The 16,522-nt window shown below is 50.5% G+C and overlaps 1 protein-coding gene and 1 pseudogene across 5 annotated transcripts; one reads left to right on the forward strand and one right to left on the reverse strand.

Annotated features, from left to right (window-relative positions):
- Positions 1-5,387: 5,387 nt before the first annotated feature.
- Positions 5,388-5,511, reverse strand: LOC115837127 (annotated as a pseudogene).
- A 769-nt stretch (positions 5,512-6,280) lies between these two features.
- On the forward strand, positions 6,281-15,284 carry FBXL12 (F-box and leucine rich repeat protein 12). Of its 5 annotated transcripts, none has more exons than XM_012509582.2 (4): positions 6,282-6,831; positions 6,942-7,014; positions 12,278-12,321; positions 13,832-15,284. In XM_012509582.2, exon 4 carries the CDS (start codon positions 13,832-13,834, stop codon positions 14,651-14,653), a length of 822 nt encoding a protein of 273 aa, XP_012365036.2. In that variant the 5' UTR covers positions 6,282-6,831; positions 6,942-7,014; positions 12,278-12,321; the 3' UTR covers positions 14,654-15,284. The 5 variants fall into 5 exon arrangements, with proteins under 5 accessions (XP_030676775.1, XP_012365036.2, XP_012365038.2 ...); XM_012509584.2 differs by having other exon boundaries at positions 6,282-6,805; XM_030820915.1 differs by lacking the exon at positions 12,278-12,321 and having other exon boundaries at positions 6,281-6,831.
- Positions 15,285-16,522: the final 1,238 nt, after the last annotated feature.

Raw genomic sequence — 16,522 nt, forward strand, 5'->3', positions numbered from 1 at the left:
GATCCTGAGCCCGAAGCCTCTTGCTGCGGCTACTAGGAGCGAGGGTGGAGGGTGGAGGGTGGGGGCGGGGGGCGAGTTCTGCAGTCATCCCTTCTGACCCCCAGGGTTCATTGAGGGCTGGGCCTCGTGAGCATTTGGCTCACCTCTGCCCTCTGGCCCTCGCGTTCCCCCGGGATGCGGACTCCAGTCAGTAGGCGAAGCTTGATCCTGGACTAGACTCTACGCTGCCCAACAGCTGCTGTTACCGCATGGTGCCGCACAGTTCCAGGCTCTTGGTGTCCCGAACAAAGATTTGGACGAGACATACAGAGATAGCAAAGCAGCAAGTTTATTAAACACAGCATTCCACTCTCGGAGTGGGGAGAGCGGACTGACCTCTGCGAGAGAAAATCAGCCCCGGCTTGGTATAGTTTGGATCTTTTTTTTTTTTTTTTTTTTTTTTTTTTTTTTTTTTTTTCTGAGACGTAGTCTCGCTCTGTTGCCCAGGCTGTAGTGCAATGGCGCGGTCCCGGCTCACCGCAACTTCCGCCTTCCGGGTTCAAGCGATTCTCCTGCCTCAGCATCCCGAGTAAGTAGCTGGGATTACAGGCGCCCGCCACCACGCCCGGCTAATTTTTGTACTTTTAGTAGAGATGGGGTTTCACCATGTTGGCCAGGCTTTTTTTCTCTTCCCAAGGCTGCCTAATATCTAGCAAATGTCTACCTTTTTGAATGATAGGTGTGTTCCTTACTTTGGCCCCTGTGTGCTTCAGGGCCGCCTCCATTCCATAATTTTAAGTACATGCATGATATGCCGTCCATATGCATGAGCGCTAATGAGCTGGTTATCCTTATCACGTTAAGGATACTTTTTGTCTTTAATGCGCGTGCTTATGCCTAAAGAGCTGCTCCTTACTGGTTTGGTTCTGATTTCCCCGGCCATGGGATTTTTACTCAGTTTTTTTTTTTTTAATTTTATTTATTTATTTTTTATGTTGAGACGGAGTCTCGCTCTGTCGCCCAGGCTGGAGTGCAGTGGCGCGATCTCGGCTCACTGCAAGCTCTGCCTCCCGGGTTCACGCCGTTCTCCTGCCTCAGCTGCCTCCAGAGTAACAGGGACTACAGGCGCCCCCCACCATGCCCGGCTAATTTTTTTGTATTTTTAGTAGAGACGGGGTTTCATTGTGTTAGCCAGGATGGTCTCCATCTCCTGACCTTGTGATCCTCCCGCCTCAGCCTCCCAAAGTGTTGGGTGTGAGCCAACGCGCCCGGCCTTTACTCAGTTTTTAATCTTCCTTTTGTTTTGTCTCCTCAGCTTCTGCCATTTATCTTGCTTCTTGCTGGGTGAGCAAGAAGGGGCGGGTGCCTCTTCACCTTGCTTCTGCTCTCTGCTTTTACGTATTTTGCCCTTTATCCAACTTTTAATTCCCTTTGCTATTCTTCTGCCTCATTTTCCCTATTCTTCTGTCTCACTGCCAGTCACCAACCTTAAATGCCCGCAAGGTAACTGGAAACATTGCACAATTGCACAATCTCCTGCATCTGTATCTTTGGGGAGCACTTTGTACCAGATTCCAGGTTTGTGAGGGCTGGTGGGACAAGGACCGTCCTTCCTCAATTCAGTCAAACAATTTGTAAACCAAAAAGTATCTGAGACAGGTCTCAATAAATTGACAGGTTTATGTAGACAAGGTTAAGGACATGCCTGGGAAAAAAGGAACACAAAACCCCAGGAACAATCTGTGATCCGTGGTTTTTTCCAAATATAATTTTGAGGGCTTCAGTATTTAAATGGGAAAAGTGGGCTGGAGGGGAAAGAGGGAGAGTATGGTCACATTATTTAATCTACATGAAGAATACTCCATTATGTATTCATTTGGTGCTCAGTAAATTGGCACTTTCCATAACATAAAGTAAGCTACCTGTGGAGATATCTGGCCTTTAAAAAAAATTTTTTTTTGAGGCTAGGCACGGTGGCTCACGCCTGTAATCCAAGTGCTTTGGGAGGCCGAGGTGGGCAGATCACGAGGTCAGGAGTTCGAGACCAGCCTGGCCAACATGGTGAAACCCGTCTCTATTAAAAATACAAAAAAAAAATTAGCCAGGTGTGGTGGCAGGCACCTGTAATTCCAGCTACTCGGGAGGCTGAGGCAGGAGAATCGCTCGAACACAGGAGGCGGAGGTTGCAGTGAGCTGAGATTGTGCCACTGCACTCCATCCTGGGCAACACAGAGTGAGGCTGTCTCAAATTTTTTTTTTTTTTTTTTTTGAGACAGAGTCTCGCTCTGTTGCCCAGGCTGGAGTGCAGTGGAACAAACTCAGCTTACCGCAACCTCCACCTCCCGTATTCAAGCGATTCTTCTGCCTCAGCCTCCTTAGTAGCTGGGATTACAGGCACGCACCACCAAGCCCAGCTAATTTTTGTATTTTTAGTAGAGACAGGATTTCACCATGTTGTCCAGGCTGGTCTCGAACTGCTGACCTCAAGTGATCTCCCCACCTCGACCTCCCAAAGTGCTGGGATTACAGGCGTGAGCCACTGCAACCAGCCTATTTGCTTTTGAATGGCAGGATCCAGAGACTAAAACCACCTTTTAGTATTGTTGAACTATACTGCTACAGTGGTTTAAGAATTCTCCAAGGCCAGGCGCGGTGGCTCAAGCCTGTAATCCCAGCACTTTGGGAGGCCAAGGTGGGCAGATCACCTAAGGCCGGGAGTTCAAGACCTGCCTGACCAACATGGAGAAACCCCATCTCTTTAATTTTGTAAAAATACAAAATTAGCCTGGCGTGATGGTGCATGCATGTAATCTCAGCTACTTGGGAGGCTGAGGCAGGAGAATCGCATGAACCAGGGAGGCGGAGGTTGCCGTGAGTTGAGTTGGTGCCATTGCACTCCAGCCTGGGCAACAAGAGAGAAACTCCCGGTATTACAGGCATGCACCACCATGCCTAGCTAATTTTGTATTTTTAGTAGAGACGGGGTTTCTCCATGTTGGTCAGGCTGGTCTCGATCTCCCAACCTCAGGTGATCCGCCTGCCTCGGCCTCCCAAAGTGCTGGGATTACGGGTGTAAGCCACCGCGCCCAGCCTCTCTTCTGTTTTTCTATGCTAAGGTCTCACAATGTTTAACCCGTGTACTTTGCTTAAAAATTCCAGAAACTGGCCTTGAAAATCTAAATATAGGCCGAGTGTGGTGGCTCACACCTGTAATCCTAGCATTTTGGGAGGCCAAGGCAGGCGGATTGCATGAGTTCAGGAGTTGGAGACCAGCCTGGGCAACATGGTGAAACCCTGTCTCTACTAAAATACAAAAAAATTAGCCGGGCATGGTGGCCTGCGCCTGTAGTCTCAGCTACTTGGGAGGCTGAGGCAGGAGAATTCTTCTTTTGAACCCAGGGGGCAGAGGCTGCAGTGAGCCGAGGTCACGCCACTACACTCCAGCCTGGAAGACACAGTGAGACTCCATCTCCAAAAGAAACCAAACAAAAAAAAGAAAATCTAAATATAAAACCAAAGTTGTGGAACATCCCATCCCAGGGAAAGAATCCACAATCCTGTTTTGGTCAAGCTGACACCCGCCAGACCAGCAGGTGGCCCATTACTCAAAATAGTAATGGAAACCAGACATGCTGACTTGTGCATCTGAACTCCATGTCCTGACCCCTAGCCGCAGCTGTACCTCGGTAGAACACCCCTTTTCTTTCCTGTCTTGATGATTGTTGGAGCAGTCTGTAATTTTCCCTAATAAATGCTTTGGACTGATTGCTCTGGTAATTGGTGTTTTCTTGAAATCCCCACTGGCCCCATCTTGGGATGATTTAGGGCATTCCTTTGTGGGAATTCCCCTGCCTCTGCTTTTGGGGAGACTCTAGCCGGGACAAAACAGATTGGAAGGTCAAAAGTGAGCTGAGGAGGCTGAGGTGCCTGAGGAAATTTAGAAGCAGCACATCTTTGCATTCTCTTAGAAATCCTGGGTCACGGCCAGGCATGGTGGCTCACACCTATAATCCCAACACTTTGGGAGGCCAAGGTGGGCGGATCACTTGAGGTCAGGAGTTTGAGGCCAGCCTGGCCAATTGGTGAAACCCCATCTCTACTAAAAATACAAAAATGTGGCAGGCGTCTGTAATCCCAGCTACTTAGGAGGCTGAGGCAGGAGAATCGCTTGAACCCAAGAGGCGGAGGTCGCAGTGAGCTGAGATCATGCCATTGCACTCCAGCCTGGGCAACAGAATGAAACTCCGTTTGAAAACAAAACAAAGAAATGCTGGGTCACACAAGCATTGACTGTAGTTACCACTTCATGGTAGGATTACTGAGAGTCTCATTCTCCCTTCTTTTTTTTTTTTTTTTTTGAGACAGTGTCTTGCTCTGTCACCCAGGCTGAAGTGCAGTGGCACAATTCAATTACAGCTCACTGCAGCTTCCAATTCCTGGACTCAAGGGGACTCACCTCCTGGGACTTCAGGCATGCACCACCACGCCTGGCTGATTTTTTTACTTTTTGGAGAGACAGTCTCACTATTTTGCCCTGGCTGGTCTCAAAACTCCTGGCCTCAAGTGATCCTCCCAAAGTGCTGGAATTACAGGCATGAGCGACCACACCCGGCCTCATTTTCCTTCTTCGTGGTGTTTTTCCAGATTTCTGACACAGAACATATGTTACTTTTGTAATCACCGTGGGTGGAAAAGGAAATGTTTGCTTTTTCAAAATGTGCTTGATTCAGAGATCTGCCAAGCACAGGGTCTTGGTGCTGAGCTGTGGGGCGAGGAGTTGGGAAAGGGATGGGAAGTGCTGCTGAGAGAGGAGGAAAATGGGGCCGGGTGCCATTACATCACACCTGTAATCCCAACACTGGGAGACCAAGGTGGTAGATCACCTGAATTCAGGAGTTCGAGACCAGCCTGGGCAACATGGCAAAACCCTGTCTCTACTAAAAATACAAAAATTAGCCAGGTGTGGTTGCACATTCCTGTAGTTTCAGCTACCTGGGAGGCTGAGGCATGAGAATCACTTGAACTCAGGAGGTAGAGGTTGCAGTGAGCCGAGATCACACCACTACACTACTCCAGCCTGGGGGACAGAGTGGGACTCTCCCCCCCCCCCCAAAAAAAAAGGCCGCTTCTCAGCCACTATGTCTTCAACTTCATAAGCATTGAACTTGGTGAAGCCCCACTTCTTTGAGATGTGGATCTTCTGGCGGCCAGGAAACTTGAACTTGGCCCTGCACAGGGCCTCAATCACATGCTCCTTGTTCTGCAGCTTGGTGCGGATGTACATGATTACTTGGCCAATGTGAACCCTGGCCACAGTGCCCTGGGGCTTTCCGAAGGCACCTCGCATGCCTGTTTGGAGCCTACATTGTGGTAGTGCAAGGTCAGAAACATGAACATCCATCGGAAAGCCCTGTCTCCAAGGTCCCTTAGAGCAACCCATACAACCAACAGGCTGCGTACACTACCAAGGAAGCTGCTGTGTGCAGCCATTGAACACACACATATAGTTTCTTGGTGGACTTGTCAATTCAGAAAATATCTGTAGTATCAATGAAAGTGAAAAATTGAACAGGTCCTTTGGACACGATATTCCACTAATACAAATTTATCCTCGTGTATAGACATCAAGAAGCATTACTAAGTAAAAAAGTAGAGTTCTCTGATTCTCTACCAAGTCATTCGCTGGGGCCAGACCCACAGGCCTCGCCCTGCCTCAACCACGCCTTCATGGCGTGGTCTTCTCCCTGTCTCCGTCCCCCAGCCCCCACCTTCCGAGCGTCTCCGTCGTTTCCCAGCCACGCCCTTGACGCCTGGTCCTGCTGCAGCCTCGTTTCCGTGCCGACCACGTCTTCTCGGCTAGTTCCTCGTCGTCAACCCCGCCCCAAGGTCTCTCCCCGCCCCAGACCCGCCTACCAGAGGTTGTCCGGGCCTCTACCCGCCCCGCGAGCCTCGTCCCGCCCTAGCCACGCCTCCAAGGCGTGGTTCTCGTCTGCAGCCCCACCTAGGCCTCGCCCCGCTCTAGCCGCGCCTTCCGGGCTTGATCCTCGCCTCACCCCAGCCACGCTTTCTGGACTTGGTCCTCGTCTCTAGCCCCGCCCTGAGCCGCACCGCAGTCCCGCCTTCCGGACTTCGTTTCGGTCTCTGGCTCCGCTCCCTGAGCCTTGCCCAACTCCAGCCTCGCCTTCCCGGCTTGGTCCTCGCCTCTAGCCTGGTCCCCGGGTCTCGCCCCTCCCCAGCCACGCCTTCCGGACTTGGTCCTCGTCTCTAGCCCCGCCCTCGGGCGGTGCCCCGCTCCAGCCACGCCTTCCGGGCTTAGTTCTCGTCTCTAGCCCCGCCCCAGGGCCTCGCCCCGCTCCAGCTTCGCCTTCTGGGCTAGGTCCTGGTCTCCAGCCCCGCCTCCGATCCTCACCCCACCCCAGCCACGCCTTCCGGACTTGGTCCTCGTCTCTAGCTGCGCCCCTGAGCTTCGCCTCACTCCGGCCCCGCCTTCCGGACTTGGTCTTAGTTCCCAGTTGCGGCCAAATCACGCCTCAGCCACGTCCCGCAAGCCTCTCACTGCCTCAGCCACGCTTTCCAGGCTGGTTTCTGGTCCCCATCCGCGGCTGGTCCGGCCCTGGGACCGAATCACTTCCCAGCGAGAGGAAACTCAAATTTCTCGACCCGCTACGGGAAGGTCGCGGCCGCCGCCCTGTCAGCCGCCTCGGCGCCCCCAGGAGGACCCCTCGGGTCTCTTTAACCGGAAGCGGAAGTGCGTGTCGGCGGGATCATGGCGACTTTGGTGGAACTGCCGGACTCGGTCCTGCTCGAGATCTTCTCATACCTCCCGGTACGGGACCGGATCCGCATCTCCAGGTGCGGCCCCGCCTCCGGGGGGAAGGGCAGGGTGGAGGGCGCAGCTGGCACCTGGAGATGAGATGTGGCCCGGGGCTGGGGTCGTTCTAACGGCGCATCCCCTTCCCCAGGGTCTGTCACCGCTGGAAGAGGTTGGTGGACGACCGGTGGCTGTGGCGACATGTCGACCTGACGCTCTACACGGTACGCGCAGCTGGCCGGGCGGGCCTGGGCCGCGGTCGCGGTGCCCGGACCCCGAAGACTACCTCTTCCACCCTGAGACAGTGTGTCGGGGCCCGGCCTGGGGATTTAGAGCCAGGCGGTCCGGGGCCTATCTTGGCATCATCGCTTACCTGCTCCTTTTCGACCTCAGGGCCTCAATTTCCCCATCCCTGCAATGGGGATAAAGGACAGTACCTGCCTCACGGGGCTATTGTGGGACTTCACTGAGATCACGCAGAGAAAGGGCTTAGAACAGTCTGGCACATATTTATCATTCTATAAATGCTAATTTATGACTATGTTATCAAGTTTTTCTTTTGTTTTTGAGACAGAGTCTTGCTCTGCTGCTCAGGCTGGAGTGCAGTGGTGCGATTGCAGCCTCGACCTCCCAAGCTCAAGCGATGCTCTCGCGTCAGCCTCCTGAGTAGCTGGGACCACAGGCGCTCGCCACTACACCTGCTAATTTTTTATTTTTTGTAGAGGCAGAGTCTCACTATGTTGCCCAGGCTGGTCTCAAACTCCTGGGCTCAAGTGATCCTCCCGACCTAGTCTCCCAAAGTGCTCAGATTACAGGCATGAGCCACTGCAACTGGCCCAAAACATTTATAGATACAATTGTTGCCCTTTTTGAAACTATCTTCATAGATAATTGCTATCATAAAGTGGATTTACACCCTTTCTTTTACGTTACTTCATATGTGTGTGTCCATAAACAATTATAGTATTAGTAATGTATTTCTAAACTTCAGGTAATGCTGTTCTACTATTTAGATAGTGTTCTACTTTTAAACTGTTTTACTGTATGTATCCATCTGTAACTCCCTTTAATACAGTGTTGCTTTTGAAGTTTTTTTTTAAGGACAGAGTCTTGCTATGTTGCCCAGGATGGTCTCGAACTCCTGGACTCAAGCTGTCCCCCCACCTCAGTCTCCCAAAGTGCTGGGATTACAGGTGTGAGCCACAGTGTCTGGCTTGATATTATGAAACTTTTTCTCAGTTGTTGAAACTTATTCTCAGTTGTTGGTTTTGTGAGGAAAAGTTGATTTATCCATTGGTTTTGTGTGCATTTAAAATTTTATCAACTTTAACTGCTACCCTTGTGAGTTACCATGCGGTGGCCACTATTTCTAGTCAATTTCTGCTGACCCAGACGGGTCTAAATTTGACAAGGAAGATTTGATTCCTCTGTCAAAAGTAGCCCATAACATTTATGCTCTGCAGTTTATCTTTTTCTGATTTATTTTTTTGAGATGGATCTCACTCTGTCACCCAGGCAGTGGTGAAATCATAACACACTGCAACCTCCATCTCCTGGGCTCAAGCCATCTTCCTGCCTCAGCCTCCTGAGAAGATTCATTAAAACATGTTTCTTTCTCTCTTGGCTCATGATATGGTTTGGCTGTGTCCCCACCCAAATCTCAACTTGAATTGTATCTCCCAGAATTCCCACGTGTTGTGGGAGGGACCCGGGGAAAGTAATTGAATCATGGGGCCAGTCTTTCCCATGCTATTCTTGTGATAGTGAATAAGTCTCACAAGATCTGATGGGTTCATCAGGGGTTTCCGCTTTTACTTCTTGCTCATTTTCTTTTGCCGTCACCATGTTAAGAAGTGCCTTTCACCTCCCGCCATGATTTTGAGGCCTCCCCAGCCGTGTGGAACTTAAGTTCAATTAAACCTCTTTTTCTTCCCATTCTCAGGTATGTCTTTAGCAGCAGCGTGAAAACAGATTAATACCGTAAATTGGTACCGGTAGAGTGGGGCGTTGCTGAAAAGATACCCAAAAATGTGGAAGCAGCTTTGGAACTGGGTAACAGTCAGAGGTTGGAACAGTTTGGGGGGCTCAAAAGAAGACAGGAAAATGTGGGAAAGTTTGGAACTTCCTAGAGACTTGTTGAGTGGCTTTGCCCAAAATGCTGATAGCGGTATGATCAATAAGGTCCAGGCTGAGGTGGTCTCAGATGGAGATGAGAAACTTGTTGGGAACTGGAGTAAAGGTGAGTCTTGTTATGTTTTAGCACAGAGACTGATGGCATTTTGCTCCTGCCCTAGAGATTTGTGGAACTTTGAACTTGAGAAAGATGTTTTAGGGTATCTAGTGGAAGAAATTCCTAAGCGGCAAAGTATTCAAGAGGCGACTTGGGTACTGTTAAAGGTATTCAGTTTTGTAAGGGAAGCAGAGCAGAAAAGTTTGGAAAATTTGTAGCCTATGTGATAGAAAAGAAAAACCCATTTTCTGGGGAGAAATTCAAGCCAGCTGCAGAAATTTGCAGAAGTAGCAAGGAACCTAATTAGGACCATGGGGAAAATGTCTCCAGGCCATGTCAGAGACCTTCACGGCAGCCCCTCCCATCTCAGGCCTGGAAGCCCAGGAGGAAAAAGTGGTTTCCTGGGCCGGGCCCCGTGCTGTGTGCACACTGGGACTTGGTGCCCTGTGTCCTAGCCGCTCCAGCTGTGGCTGAAAGGGGCCAACATAAAACTCGGGCTGTGGCTTCAGAGGGTGGAAGCCCCAAGTCTTGGCAGCTTCCACATGGTCTTGAGCCTGCTGGTGCACAGAAGCCAAGAACTGAGGTTCAGGGCCAGGCACAGTGGCTCATGCCTATAATCCCAGCACTTTGGGTGGCCAAGGTAGGCGGATCACTTGAGGTCAGGAGTTCAAGACCAACCTGGACAACATGGTGAAACCCCATCTCTACTAAAAATACAACAAATGCATGGTGGTGCATGCTTGTAATTCCAGCTACTTGGGAGGCTGAGGCAGGAGAATCGCTTGAACCTGGGAGGCAAAGGTTGCAGTGACTCAGGATCGTGCCATTGCATTCCAGCCTGGGCGACAAGAGCAAAACTCCATCTCAAAAAAAAAAAGAAAAGAATTGAAGTTTAGGAACCTCTGCCTAGATTTCAGAATATGTGTGGAAACGCCTGGATGTCCAGGCAAAAGTTTGCTACAGGGGTGGGGCCCTCATGGAGAACCTCTGCTAGGGCAGTGTGGAAGGGAAATGTGGGGTCAGAGCCCACACACAGAGTCCCTACTGGGTCACTGCCTAGTGGAGCTGTGAGAAGAGGGACACTGTTCTCCAGATTCCAGAATGGTAGATCCACCCACAGCTTGCACTGTGCACCTGGAAAAGCTTCAGACACTCAACGCCAGCCTGTGAAAGCAGCTGGGAGGGAGGCTGTACCCTGTAAAGCCACAAGGGGCGGAGCTGGCCAAGACCATGGGAACCCATCTCTTGCATCAGTGTGACCTGGATGTGAGACCTGGAATCAAAGGAGATAATTTTGGAGCTTTAAAATTTGACTGCCCCCACTGGATTTCAGACCTGCACGGGCCCTGTAACTACTTTGTTTTGGCCAATTTCTCCCTTTTGGAATGGCTGCATTTACCCAATACCTGTACTCACATTGTGTCTAGGAAGTAACTAGCTAGCTTTTGATTTTATAGGCTCATAGGTGGAAGGGACATGCCTTGTCTCAGATGAGACTTCGGACTGTGGACTTTTGGGTTAATGCTGAAATGAGTTAAGACTTTGGAAGACTGTTGGGAAGGCATGATTGGTTGTGAAATGTGAAGACATGAGACTTGGAGGGGCCAGGGGTGGAATGATATGGTTTGGCTGTGTCCACACCCAAATCTCAACTTGAATTGTATTTCCCAGAATTCCTATGTGTTGTCAGAGGGACCCAGGGGAAATAATTGAATCTTGGGGGCCGGTCTTTCCCATGCTATTCTCGTGATAGTGAATAAGTCTCATGAGATCTGATGGGTTTATCAGGGGTTTCCATTTTTGCTTTGTTCTCATTTTCTTAATTTTTTTTTGTTTGAGATGGAGTCTTGCTCTGTCACCAGGCTGGAGTGCAGTGGTACTATCTCGGCTCACTGCAACCTCTGCCTCCTGGGTTCAAGTGATTCCCCTGTTCAGCTTCCTGAGAAGCTGGGACTACAGGCATGTGCCACCACACCGAGCTAATTTCTTGTATTTTAAAAATTAATTTATTTATTTTTCTTTGAGACGGAGTCTTGTTCTGTCACCAGGCTGGAGTGCAGTGGTGCGATCTCAGCTCACTGGAACCTCTGCCTCCCGTGTTCAAGTGATTCTCCTGCCTCAGCCTCCTTAGTAGCAGAGACTGCAGGCGCACACCACCACACTCAGCTAATTTTTTTTTTGTGTTTTAGTAGAGACGGGGTTTCGTCATGTTGGCCAGGATGGTCTCAATCTCCTGACCTCATGATCCGCCCACATCGGCCTTCCAAAGTGCTGGGATTATGGGCATTAGCCACTGCGCCCAGCCTTCTTTCTCATTTTCTCTTGCTGCCGCCATGTAAGAAGTGCCTTTCACCTCCTGCCATGATTTTGAGGCCTCCCCAGCCATGTGGAAATGTAAGTCCAGTTAAACCTCTTTTTCTTCCCAGTCTCAGGTATGTTTTTATCAGCAGCATGAAAATAGACTAATACAGTTTGTATTACATGGGTATATATATGCATGTATAAAAGGCAAATGTAAGCATGCTTTCTGAAGGATTGATGATAAGCTATTTTCTTTCAGTGAATGGAAGTGTTTGATGTAGAAACACCTTTTTGGCCGGGTGCAGTGGCTCATGCCTGTAATCCCAGCACTTTGGGAGGCCGAGGTGGACAGATCACCTGAGGTTGGGTGTTTGAGATCAGCCTGACCTACATGGAGAAACCCTGTCTCTACTAAAAATACGAAATTAAGGCCAGGCGCATGGCTTATGCCTGTAATCCCAGCACTTTGGGAGGCCAAGGTGGTCGGATCATGAGGTAAGGAGATCGAGACCATCCTGGCCAACATGGTGAAACCACGTCTTTACTAAAAATACAAAAAAAACATAGCCGGGCATGGTGGCACACACCTGTAGTACCAGCTATTTGGGAGGCTGAGGCAGGAGAATTGCTTGAACCTGGGAGGTGGAGGTTGCAGTGAGCCGATTGCGCCACTGCACTCCAGCCTGGGTGACAGAGCGAGACTCTGTCTCAAAAAAAAAAAAAAAATTAGCCGGTCATGGTGGCACATGCCTGTAATCCCAGCTACTCAGGAGGCTGAGGCACAAGAATTGCTTGAACCCAGGAGGCGGAGGTTGCGGTGACTGAGATCGCGCCATTGCACTCCAGCCTGGGCAACAAGAGCAAAACTCCGTCTCAAAAAAAAAAAAAAGAAAAGAAACACCTTTGTAAATACACATAAAGAATATGATATTAGACAATTTTCCCTTTTCCATTAGGCCCTATGATGCCAAGTAGAGAAATCCAGCAATAAAAGGCAGATGTAAGCATGCTAACTTTTTCTTTTTAAGATAAAATGTACTTAGAATGAAATGCCCAGTGCTATCAATTATATATATTTTTTATTTTCTACTGAGTCTAACTTCCCAGGGTTGATTTTTATAGCTTCCACTGTACCAGGCTTTGATATATTTTTTTTTGAGACGGAGTTCCGCTCTTGTTGCCCAGGCTGGTGCGACGGCACGATCTTGGCTCATCGCAGACTCCGCTTCCCAGGTTCAAGCGATTCTCCTGCCTCAGCCTCGCAAGTAGCTGGGATTACAGGCATGCGCCACCACACCTGGCTAATTTTGTATTTTTAGTAGAGATGGGGTTTCTCCATGTTGGTCAGGCTGGTCTTGAACTCCTGACCTCAGGTGATCTGCCCGCCTTGGCCTCCCAAAGTGCTGGGATTACAGGTGTGAGCCACCGTGCCCAGCCTTTTCATTTGTTTTTTTTTTTTTTTAACATAGACCTAATTTACTTTGGGTAGTTTTCGGCTTTTAAAATTTTATTCTGTGTTGCTTATTTCTACTGGAGGTGATCATTAAGAAAGGGATAAAAATATCAATGGGTTGCTTTGCTCTCTTTCTTAGTCCAGAAAAACGGTAAAAATTTATTGCTAAAGATAGATTCTGTTAGTATCTTTTTTTCCCCTACCAGATTTATCCTTTTTTTTTTTTTTTTTGAGGTGGAGTCTCACTCTATCGCCCAGGCTGGAGTGCAGTGGCACGATCTCGGCTCACTGCAACCTTTGTCTCCCGGGTTCAAGTGATTCTCTTGCCTCAGCCTCTTGAGTAGCTGGGATTACAGGCGCTTGCCACCATGCCCAGCTAATTTTTGTATTTTTAGTGGAAACACGGTTTCACCCTGTTGGCCAGGCTGGTATTAAACTCCTGACCTCAAATGATCCATCCACCTCAGCCTCCCAAAGTGCTGGGATTACAGGCATGAGCCACTGTGCCTGGCCCCTACCGGATTTATTCTAAGTGGCCGAGTGCAGTGGGTCACGACTGTAGACCCAGCACTTTGAGGGGCTGAGATGGGAGGATCGCTTGAATCCAGGAGTTGGAGACCAGCCTGGGCAACATAGCAAGACCTCATCTCTACTAAAAATCACAAAAATTAGCTGGGCATGTGTGAGAAGTCCCAGCCACTTGGAAAGCTGAAGTGGGAGAATCACTTGAGCCCAGGAGGGCCAGGCTGCAGTGAGCCATTCTCTCACCACTGCACTGCAGACTGGGTGACAGAGCAAGACCCTGTCTCAGAAAAAAAAAAAAAAAAAAGATTTGTTCAAAGCCCTAGCAGGCAAGATGGTGCACTCAGACCGTCTTGTTGAACCTGGGGAGGTTGAACCTGGGGAGGTTGAACCTGGGGAGGAGACTGGCTGGGGAAGGGCAGAAGCCCAGCGGGGCACCAGAATCCCCCACCCCGGGATGTGTGTCTCCAGCCCAGCAGGGGCCTTGGAAGCCCCATACCTCTCACTCTGTCACCCCAATCTCTGGCTCTTACAGATGCGACCTAAAGTCATGTGGCACCTCCTTAGAAGGTACATGGCATCCCGGCTCCATTCCCTGCGGATGGGTGGCTACCTGTTCTCTGGCTCCCAGGCCCCCCAGTTGTCCCCTGCTCTGTTGAGAGCCCTGGGCCAGAAGTGCCCCAACCTGAAGCGCCTCTGCCTGCACGTGGCCGACCTGAGCATGGTGCCCATCACCAGCCTGCCCAGCACCCTGAGGACCCTGGAGCTACACAGCTGCGAGATCTCCATGGCCTGGCTCCACAAGCAGCAGGACCCCACCGTGCTGCCCCTGCTCGAATGCATCGTGCTGGACCGCGTCCCTGCCTTCCGTGACGAGCACCTGCAGGGCCTGACGCGCTTCCGGGCCTTGCGCTCGCTGGTGCTGGGTGGCACCTACCGTGTGACCGAGACAGGGCTGGATGCTGGCCTGCAGGAGCTCAGCTATCTGCAGAGGCTCGAGGTGCTGGGCTGCACCCTGTCTGCCGACAGCACCCTGCTGGCCATCAGCCGCCACCTCCGAGATGTGCGCAAGATCCGGCTGACCGTGAGGGGCCTCTCTGCCCCTGGCCTGGCTGTCCTGGAGGGAATGCCGGCCCTGGAGAGTCTGTGCCTGCAGGGTCCCCTCGTCACCCCGGAAATGCCCTCCCCCACTGAAATCCTCTCCTCCTGCCTCACTATGCCCAAGCTCAGAGTCCTTGAGCTGCAGGGGCTGGGGTGGGAGGGTCAGGAGGCAGAGAAGATCCTGAGTAAGGGGCTGCCCCACTGTATGGTCATCGTCAGGGCTTGCCCCAAGGAGTCTATGGACTGGTGGATGTAACTACTCCACCTGCCCCTGGGACCCATCCCAGTTTTCATCGTTGAGCCCCAGACCCTCTGAGCAGCACCTTGAAGAGGGCAGATAATCAGACTTGAGGAAACTGAAAGCCCCAGGTTGCGAGAACAGAGGCCTAGGGCCCTCCAGACCTTTGGAATCACTGTTTGCCAGCTATGTGGCCTTGGTCATATCATCAGCCTCTGGGAAGCCTAGTTCCCACATCTGGAAATAAGGATGATCATAGCTACCTCATGGTTACATTGCAAAGCCTTACTCTAAAAGCTCCCAGCCTCCAGAGGCTCTCAATGAAGAGTCACCTTCATGGTCGTCCTCAGGAACCGGACGGATGAAGAAGGGGTGGGGTTAAGACTTAGGGGCACCCGAGGGTCTGAGCCCCCTTATGAGTACCCAAGAAGGACTGTCTATGCATGCACACCCACAAGCCTATACACCATTTATATACCTACACACACGCAAGAGACGCGGAGAGATAGGCAATGCAGACTCGCGATTCAATGATCGATATGCTCATAAAAGTTCTCAATTATATTTTCTGTATTTTGTATGCTGTATTTTCCAAGACGTATATTATTTTGCTATTAAAGAAAAAAATCATTTTTTTTTTTCCCGAGAAGTATTCAGTTTATTCATTCAACCAGTGTTTCTTGAGCTTCTACTATTTTGCAGGCACTGTTCTAGGTTCTGGGAAACTGGGCCACAACAATGAACAAAACTGACAAGACCCTGCCCTCGTAGATCTCATAGAGGAGAAGACAGGACAACAAACAGGTAAACCAATCTATGTTTTAATTTTTTTGGGTGGGGACAGAGTCTCACTCTGTCACCCAGGCTGGAGTGCAATGGTGCGATCTTGGCTTACTGCAACCTCCGTCTCCCGGGTTCAAGTGATTCTGCTGCCTCAGCCTCCCGAGTAGCTGGGATTACAGGCACCTGCCACCACGCCCAGCTAATTTTTGTATTTTTAGTAGAGTTGGGGTTTCACCATGTTGGTCAGGCTGGTTTCAAACTCCTGACCTTGTGATCTGCCCGCCTCGGCCTCCCAAGGTGCTAGAATTACAGGCGTGAGCCACTGCGCCCAGCCACTATGTTGTAATTTTGGAGACTCTGAGCCAGTACACCAGGGTCACGTGATGGAGGCACACTTGCATGGTTGAGTGAGCAGGGCAGGCCTCTGTGCTGAGATCTGAGAGGTGAAGAGAAAGCAAAGATCAGAAGAGCTAGAGCAGAAGAGGAAAGGCCAGCACTGCTAAGATGAGAATGAACTTGGCATTTTCCAGAAACAGAAAGAAGGCTGTGTGGCAGAGTGAGCAGGGAGAAGAGCTGTCGAACGTGAGGTCAGGGCCGGGCATAGTGGCTCACATGTGTAATCCCAGCACTTTGGGAGGCTGAGGTGGGTGGATCACTTGAGCCCAGGAGTTTAAGGCCAACCTGGGACATCTGAGGCAGGTAAATCACTTTGAGTTCAGGAGTTCGAGACCAGCTTGGGCAACATGGTGAAACCCTGTCTCTACAGAAAAAATTAGCCAGGCGTGGTGGTGTGCATCTACCCAGCTGGTATCTCAGCTATTCAGGAGGCTGAGGTGGGAGGATTGCTTAAGCCTGGGACTCGGAGGTTGCAGTGAACTGTGATCACCACTGCACTCCAGCCTGGGTGACAGAGTAAGACCCTGTCTCAAAAAAAAATAAAACGAAAGGAGATAATGGGGACAGGAGTGGGCAGGGCCTCGCAGGTGGCTCAGGCTTTAGTGGTTCAGTAAGTAACACCTCCTTTTCCTGCCTTTCGAGTCTGAACCACTTGAAAGATGCAGGTGTCAGATTGTAATTGTGAGCGCCCACCAGTGAGATGAGCGT

This window comes from Nomascus leucogenys, chromosome 10 (assembly GCF_006542625.1).
Source record: "Nomascus leucogenys isolate Asia chromosome 10, Asia_NLE_v1, whole genome shotgun sequence".
In the NCBI taxonomy this organism is placed as follows: domain Eukaryota; kingdom Metazoa; phylum Chordata; class Mammalia; order Primates; family Hylobatidae; genus Nomascus; species Nomascus leucogenys.